The 9655-nt window shown below is 38.8% G+C and overlaps 1 protein-coding gene across 1 annotated transcript; it reads right to left on the bottom strand.

Annotated features, from left to right (window-relative positions):
* Positions 1–6362: 6362 nt before the first annotated feature.
* Positions 6363–8978, bottom strand: LOC129279635 (galanin receptor 2a-like). Its single transcript, XM_054915738.2, has 2 exons — positions 8292–8978; positions 6363–7680 (listed from the first exon to the last, which is right to left on the bottom strand). Exons 1-2 carry the CDS (start codon positions 8466–8468, stop codon positions 6682–6684), a joined length of 1176 nt encoding a protein of 391 aa, XP_054771713.2. The 5' UTR covers positions 8469–8978; the 3' UTR covers positions 6363–6681.
* Between the last annotated feature and the right edge of the window lie 677 nt (positions 8979–9655).

Raw genomic sequence — 9655 nt, 5'->3', positions numbered from 1 at the left:
CATTCTCCACAATATTCATAACATTTAGGATTTAGTTTCAGTGATTTAATTAATTTCTTCTTCTGCATTCATCTGTTCATTAACGATAATTCATGGCACATTTTTATTACATGGTAAACCTAATAGGCCTATAATTTTTTTTCTTTATTGTTTACATAATCATAGATTAGGGGTACAAATTGAATTATTCTGATTAAAAAGCTACAGCTAAATTAATATAACATTCTGAGGATAGTCATCAGAAACAGATTGATTGAAAAAAATGACACCTCCAAAAGAAAATCATTATATTGATTACATGATGCATTTCATAGGCCGGTATTGGTATATGATTAACAATAATTCAACGATTTGGATAATAAAGATGGGGATTAGGATGTCTGTAGGTGTGATGAAACTAATAAATTTGCAATAGGCCTGGAGAGTAATTCAACATTTCCATAAATGCTTGTGGGAAAATGCATACAATTGCACAACCTCTTTCTCAACTCTGCCTTCGTATATACATGTATATACAAGTGTTGTACTGATGTCGTGAATGTCAGCTAGGTGCCATGTATCATCCACATGTACGCACAAACTGAGTGGGGCGTGTGGAGGTTGGACGGGTATATTATTCTAATCTGTCTACCAATCCATCATCATCTCTAGATGGATATATATTCTAGATCAACATCCCTTCCCCCGCAGAGAGGCTATCAAAACATCCTCATCTGCATCTCCAAAATATTTCTCACGTAGCAAAAACCGTGGTGTTTACTGTTATCATGGTTATCCGGTGTATATTGAGCACCACATCAGTCATCTCACTTCGGTGTTAAATATACCATTATAGTTTAATATAGATCAAGTGTTCAAGACGCTTGGCTGTTATTACAACACGTATAATATGGTTGTTAGTGTATCACTCTTTGTTGTTGTGTTCAGACTCTATGGTGTAATTTCAACACCTTAGAATGTGGTCATTGAGGAGCAGCAACTAGTGTTAGTGTTAACAGTAACACCTAAGTGTTTAGAATGCACTGATGCCCACGCTCTAATCATAAAAGGATGAATGTTTCTCATAAGGTAGAAATAATGTAGGGCATATAATAGTTAATTATATATTACTCGTCCGACAGCGAAGCGTGTACAAAATTGAAATAACACTGCATTAAAATCACGGGAATCAAACAACAGAGCGAAGCCCTCCAGTGTGACTCTATTTTCATGTATGATATCAATGCTAAAGGGGAAGTTCACCCTGACAAAAAAAAGAAAAATAGCAGAACAAAACTATTGGTTAAGATTTGAAGAAATTCAATCAAAGATTTAACAAAGTTATTAGAATTTCAATTGTTTGATTGATGACGTCACATGCGAGCAACTTCCTATGTAACATGAACTTTAAAAAAAATCAATGAAATATTGAAGAAAAAAAAAGAATATGGATTTCATTGCATCTTCAGCACAATAACAGACACATTATTTCATAACCGCTCCTGAAAAAAGAAAATTAATTTAAAATTTATGAATGTTATATTACACAACTATGGGGCAGCTGCTCGTATATGACGTAAAAAAATAACTTTCTTAACCATCGATGGATCATCCTCGAACCTTCACCAATATTTGTTTATAATTTTTTTCTCGTAGTTTTACAACAAAATTTTCGTCAAATTGAACTTCCCCTTTAGTTGCTGTTAGTGTGACTATTTTTTTTTTATTCCATGATAAGGGCATTGATTAATGCAGTTTTTTGCTGGGCCTTAATACCTATATATTTTTTATAAATGGATAAATTATTGTCATTCCTGCAAATGGTGCATAATGGACCCTACTCCTCTTTGGCCTCTATAAAATCATTAGAGATTTTTTCGCAAGTGCAACGGGGACGAATTCTAGATCATGGTAAATTTCATTGGAAATACCCGTCACAATTACAAGCTAAGACAAAAGTTCGTCCTAAGAATTTGGTTTGTCCAGGGTCACTGATTAAAATGCTGTTTTGATTCACCGATTTTTGATCAAAATTGTCATGAAGGGATTTTGGATTCTCTAAATTCCAGGAAGCGTATGTGCTACTGTTGCGAAACTCCCTATTCTTACCAATGGAGCATAATAATCTTCCCCAGCACGGCCTCGATGTAATCGTTATCTTACGACACCCTGTCGCTTATCATAAGATTGTATGGAACATTAATGATGGATAGCTATAGACAGGTGACTATCAACAGTCGTGCCTGGTAATGAAGGTAGTCACCGATATATCGAGCCGCACCAGCAGGACCAGTGTGTGATGACGTAGTCTGGCAACCCGATATTTGCTTCAGTCCCATTTCTTAATATGAAGCATTCCATATTTGCATTTTGTTAACAAAGCAACATACCTAGAATTAAAATTATTTACATGAAGGATTATTTTTGTTTGGCTGACTTTAGAATGAACCAACATGACATAATTTTCATCATCGTCGTCATCATCGCCATTCATCATCATCATCATCATCAACATCACCATCATCACCAGCATCACCATTTTTACCTGCAACATCATCAACACCATCATCATTATCCCCATCATCATCACCATCATCTTCATTCTCATCACTAATATCAACATCATCATCACCATCATTATCTTCACCATCATCATCACCTTCATCATCATTACCATCAAAACATTAGCATAATCCTAACCAAAATGATCGAACAACTCCGTAACCATGGTAACTAGTCAAACGTGCTAAGGCATCGTCATCATACATTATATGCATTGGAGATATTGTATTCATGTATACTGCCAGTGGCGAATTCATTTTATTAACAACCAAATCAGCCACATGAAATGAACCGACTCCAGACCGATCAAAGTTATTTTGTTATTTCCAATGACATACTATCGATCGGTTTAGAGTCGGTTTCGTTGGTGTGACTGTAACAGTACAATATGTTCATTAAATCGATGACTTTGTAATGTCACGTGACCGGAGGTATTGTGAGATGTCTTAATTGGAAAATGATGACAATCGAAGCCCGCACTAATACAGGGAGATTCGTTTGTCTATCATGACCGTGGTTATTAAACCTAGTAATCAAACGCGGCATTTTATTCATTACGTGTGGTTATCCAACATGGTATATCAGGGGATGGGAGGGGGGCAGACGACCTAATGGTGACGTCATCTTTTCAATTGAATTATAGGGGATGTATCTACCTCCTTCCTTCCCTACTGGAAACAATAGCACCCCACAGTGTGTTCACAGTTTAGATCAAAATATGAAATCACATTCACATTGTCAAATTTGAGCATTACAACAATGTGAATCACACATTTACTTAGTCACCCGTGTGAAAAGTCACACTGTCGAGGTGTCCACAATGTGAAAATATGTTCGCACCGTTGTTTTTTGAACATTTTAACATTGTGAATACTTCACTATAATTTTTGTTTTACTTTGTGTTCTTTATTAGCAGGGTGTTCACCCTCTCTTTATTTTTTTTCCTGCTCTATCCCCCCTTTTCCCAACTTGGACAATTGGACGAACCTAAAAGCAGCAGACGCCCCCTGTCCATCTTTCTACTGTGGCGCCATCTCTGCGACCAATGCAAGGGCAGATGTAGGACTCTTTCATCAGAGGGTTGGATGGCCCTCTAAGCCTTACAATTTTGTCGTAATGGTATTAAATCCACATGACAAGGTGAAATATCTTGTCATAGCATCAAATCGACGGCACTCTAAAGCTTCCTTACGTTTGAGACGTATGATCTGTTGCAAATAATTTTCTTTAAATATTTTTTTTAACAGGTGTACACATACCTACAAAGAATGTGCGTCCCCCCCCCCCCCAAACACAAAAGATAATCCTCTGCTCCGCCGCCAATGTATAACACAATGCCTTGCTCACGGGCCTAAGTGCCGTGACCGGGATCGAACCCCAGACTTTCATGTGTCTAATAGGCACATGACCACTCGGCTACGGCACCACCATCAATAGTTGCAATTATGATTTAAAACAAGAGTAGCTGGCACAGAGATTTTTATTCTAATTCTTAAAAAAAAAACTTACTCTCTAAAAACGAGCACCTGTTTGGTAATTGTTTAGGTTTTTCGAGCTGAAAAATGCCAGAATAAAATAAGATTTTATACCCAATAACAATGTATTATATCTGTCTTTAGTGTTCGCCATTGTCTCCTATTTGAAAGGAATACGTGTTATAAATGGAATCTTTCTCCAGTGGCCAACGTCTGTTCCCTTAGTATGCCTTAGGTGGCATTAAAAAGTAGTAGGTCTGACTAATTTGTCAATGCTGGCGCTGTACTGTCTGAGAAGAAATGAGATATTGATCGGTGGACTGACATCTATAGTGTTACATGTTTCAAGAATGTTGTTTTGCTTCGAGTCTCCAGTTTCATGTCAATGTTTAAAGTCAAAATTTCGAGTTTCAAATCAATTTTCGCTTTAAAAGGGATTTATAAATACTTTTAAACCGCCATAGATCTTTTGTTAATTCATGCAAAAAATTACACATATGAAACATATCAGTTGACATTAGGCGGTCAAAAGAAAACAAATACAAACATATTTTTGTCCAGAATTACGGTCTTATTTCGACAACAAAGCACACTACCGACTAAGCTTACAATATAATAAACATGATACGCTTAGTGGTATGGTATCACACTGCAGTATTTTGAAGATTATTTAAAGCTATATTGAGATAAAATTCAAATATGAAATATATTTTTATTTCAGGTTAAATTGCGTAGATAAGTAAATTGAATCTAAACTTTCAAATTATTTTTATCACAATAAACGGATTCATGCAGCGAGATCATTTAGGTACAAGACATACTTTAAAAAAAGGTTATTGGTTAATTGACAGAACATGGTATGTTGAAGCAAATTAAATAGATGATTTAAACCAAATAAGTTTCTTGATATCATCTGTGAAAGAGCAGCAAATCTTCCTACCTTTTGGCGGAAAAAATTGGTTGACTACAGTGACTCGGACGTCACAGGAAGCAGGCAATTTTGAATTGTCATTACTTAGACATCTTGAAACTTTTAGCCTTAGTCTCTCATTGTGAGCACAAAATGAGCTGATAAAAAGATGCAAAGTTCACTCAGAAGGGATTGGTCCCTACTATCACTCAGAAGGGATTGGTCGCTACTATCACTCAGAAGGGATTGGTCGCTACTATCAATCAGAAGGGATTGGTCGCTACTATCAATCAGAAGGGATTGGTCGCTACTATCACTCAGAAGGGATTGGTCCCTACTATCACTCAGAAGGGATTGGTCCCTACTATCACTCAGAAGGGATTGGTCCCTACTATCACTCTGAAGGGATTGATCCCTACTATCACTCAGAAGGGATTGGTCCCTACTATCACTCATAAGGGATTGGTCCCTACTATCACTCAGAAGGGATTGATCCCTACTATCACTCTGAAGGGATTGGTCCCTACTATCACTCAGAAGGGATTGATCCATACTATCACTCAGAAGGGATTGGTCCCTACTATCACTCATAAGGGATTGGTCCCTACTATCACTCTGAAGGGATTAGTCCCTACTATCACTCAGACGGGATTGATCCCTACTATCACTCAGAAGGGATTGGTCCCTACTATCACTCTAAAGGGATTGGTCCCTACTATCACTCTGAAGGGATTGGTCCCTACTATCACTCTGAAGGGATTGGTCCCTACTATCACTCTGAAGGGATTGGTCCCTACTATCACTCAGAAGGGATTGGTCCCTACTATCAATCAGAAGGGATTGGTCGCTACTATCACTTAGAAGGGATTGATCCCTACTATCACTCATAGAGTAGTGTGATAAGGGACTAGATTTAGAGAGTAGTAAAAGAGGAGGGGGGCTCTCACGTATAATGGCAACATTGCTATGTGTGCTATTAAGGCCCCTTTCATGTCAGTTGTTCCCAAGAATATAACTTTCACCCCTTTTGATTGACTAACCCGTCTTCCCCATTTCTAAGCCCTTCATGCCAGACTTCAGTTCTCAAAGACCCCCCCCCCCCCCCCATTGACAGAGGACCATCTAGCTCTCTAGACCGTCACTCCATAGCAACTTTGGTCCCCAAGGGTAAGGTTTCAGATTTTTGGGGCAGCCACCCCTACCGTTTCCAAATCCGAGTGCCACTACCCCCGGAGTACAGTAACAATAAAATACCAGTGGAGTAAACGGACCTTCGATATTTTCAGCTTGACATGACTGTTATCAGACTACTTTGCCATCGGTTTAAACCAATCCTCAAAATACAGGCCTCATACCACACTTGCATAAGTTATTGTCGGGATTATGATTATGAAGAAAAGAACACTATAGAAAACATACTGATAATCCACATGGTATGTAGCTCTATGGGTATGCAAATGTATATGCAATTCCAAAATGTGATTTCAGAAAGATCAAAGACATTACACCTTTCCAGACATATTAGAGACAAAAGTACATTATAAGAAGGTGCTTTCATTCATAGAGAAATAAATTGTATTCATGCACCATAAATATCATTGTCAGCATTAAAAAAAAACATTCAATATCTTTCACAACTTTACAAGTCCATTGAGAATAAATATTTCAGACACAAAATGAACATGGAAATATTACAGTCAAAAGAATGGAGCACCTTGAAAATTATCTACAAGCTAAAACCAATGTCCTTCCGGTTCACAAGACAGACGCATTGACCCTGTACCGACTTGCTGTTTCTTGTGAGTCGAAGCGCGCCGAAGAGATGGGGTGGCAGCCAAGGCGGCATATGTGGACCAATCCTCTTTGGAATGTCTTTAGTCTAATCGCATAAATGAAGGGGTTTATACATGAATTGACGAAGGCAAGCAAGACGGTTGTGTGGTACCATTTTCCGGTGAAATCCAACTCCATTCCGAGGTTGAAACCGAGGAAGGTGAAGTGGTTCGGTGCCCAGCAGATTATATAGACCACGAAGATGACGATGACGACCATGGTGGTGTTCCTGTTAGCTCGCATTGTCTCCTGCTCGGGTTCGGATTGCTGCTGAGTACGTTTACCTTTATCCACAAGGTAGTTGGTGGCCTTCACCAGGTAGCTGTCACGGTACCGAAGCTCCCTGAAGATCTTGATAGATGAAATTCCCATGACGATGCTTGGCATGATGAACTCCCAACTAATGAGACAGATACCTATAGCAGCCTGGGCCGTTTTAGAGAAGTCCGCCTGGATGCCGCACTCGTGCGTATCGTCCATCGCGTCGTACTGGAAGATCGGCGGGAAGTACTGCAGTACCGGTGCGAAGAGCCACGCCATGATGATGACAATAAGGGTGTGACGTCGCTTGAATTTCGTCGCGTAGAAGAACGGGTGCATTATGGCCATGTAGCGTTCGATGGCCATCGACATCAGGTTGAACGTCGAGATGGCGAACATGGAGAAAAGGAAGACTCGGCCCCACCAGAGCCGGCACATAAACTCCGCCAAGGGGAGGGGGATGTTGGCGACCTTGACGTATTCCTGGCTCGCTCCGTCACCCGTGGGATCTGATGAGTTGGTGGTTGGTGAGGATGCATTCAGAGGCTCGTAAGATGTCTTCATGATTTCATCCCGATAGAGCTGCGTGATGCCGAACATGATGAGCAAACACGATGTACACAAATCAACAACGGCCTGGTGCAGAATAAATAGATTCACCTGGACATGTAAAACGAAAAAAGAAAGAAAGAATTAATTACTGTAAAAAAAGGAATTCGATATCTTAACCTGCTACTTTGTATTCGGGGGGGGGGGGGGTGCTAAAGGAGTGGACAGGGGCGAAATTCTGCAATTATTTTACAAAGTAGCACCGTGGTGAATGAAATGGGAAGAGGGAGAAAGAAAGTAAGTTAAAAAAAAGAAAATTTTATAAAGCAACCTTGGTCGTGGACTAAGTTATAAATATGAAATCTAATAAGGTTAACAGAAAAAAAAAATTCCCCGACTTTCTTCTTACTGCCTACTTCTACTAGTTCTTCTACCACTTCTACTATTACTACTAACTACTACTAACTACTACTACTACTACTACTACTACTACTACTACTACTACTACTACTACTACTACTACTACTACTACTACTACTACTGCTGCTGCTGCTGCAGCTGCTGCTGCTGCTGCTGCTACTGCGACTACTACTACTATACCACCACCACCACCACCACCACCACCACCACCACTACTACTACTACTACTACTACTACTACTACTACTACTACTACTACTACTACTACTTTTATTGTGATTTTAAAACAATTTGACTAATTACCTGACTTCTCCGTGATCTTACGAGACTGAATACCACGCACACCATTGAATTACCCAGAATGCCTACAGAGCCGACGAGAACGTACAAAACAATGGTGAAGACCTTTTGGTTATCTTCAGGCATTTCTTCCATGCTGCTATTGGTCGAATTCATCATGATGTCACTTTCAGAAGCCATTTTGTTCGTTGTCTTTCTGGTAATGTATGCGTAGAATTGAGTCAAGTTTTTATTTCTCTTTACGGCACTAGCTTCTTGTCTCTACTCTTGTAAAAAAAAGGTAGAACAGTGACGTAATTGACGAATAAAGTTCACTTCTTGGTTCGAAATTTCATAAATTTGTTGTTCTCTGATAAAGTATTCCAGTCATCACAGATGTTCCTATCTCTCCAGAATTGGCTCACTGACTTGGTAGCTTCATACCCCGACGTAGATGGCGCTCATCATTTGGTAGAAAGTCCAACGATTGAACTCGTTCTTGAAAGGTTGCAGAACTCCAACATCAAGGTCGATTTCTGAATGTCATGATGAACTATTATAGATCGTAATGTATGCATTCCCAAAACGGTTCCATAATTAGTGCAATATGTTTCGAAGATATTATGGGCCACAACTATTCACTTTCCTCGAGAAAGGGAGAGCGGTTCTTGGCTTCCGGAAGTTTTGTCTCAATTTCCGATCCAATAATCTGCAGGAAAAGATAATGCAGAGAAACACAAAACAGTGATAAATAATATTGAATATTACGAACATCATTCATATATGATTTATCATATCACTGGCGTATTATTTCTGCAGCATGTATAGAAACAATGGACATGCACATCTTTCTATTAAGGGGGGGGGGTATGATTCTGAAAATATTATCTATTGGTTATACTTTTATTTTTTCGATTCTGGTAATTAGTCAGAAAATAATTGTCCGCTTACGAACATCAGTATTAAGCGCCTTACAAATTACTATTTTTGTTATGGCCATGTCAATGATAATTCATGATTATATCATGATGTGGAACGCCATGATGTAGTTGTTCTGACTCTCGCCTCTCAAACAAAAGGTCGTAGGTTCTAATCCCACTTCAAGCACTACTTTTCTTCTGCAAGAAATATATCCACATTTGCTGCACTCAACCCAGAGGAGGTGAACGGGTACGCAGTAGAATTTATTCCTTAAACACCCATAGCGGCTCAGCTACTGCCAGGATAATAAAAAGATATTAAGTATAAAGTGCATAGAAGCTCAGCTATATAAACATGAAATCTGAACCAATAATTATTTTGATGACAATGAAATTAAATAACTATAAAAATCATAATGACGAAAATAACAACAATATTAATAATAATAAATCATAATTAATGACCAA

The sequence above is a fragment of the Lytechinus pictus genome, chromosome 16 (assembly GCF_037042905.1).
Source record: "Lytechinus pictus isolate F3 Inbred chromosome 16, Lp3.0, whole genome shotgun sequence".
NCBI lineage: Eukaryota > Metazoa > Echinodermata > Echinoidea > Temnopleuroida > Toxopneustidae > Lytechinus > Lytechinus pictus.
Note: the sequence above shows the minus strand (reverse complement) of the source record. Positions and strands in the feature narration are given on the sequence as shown.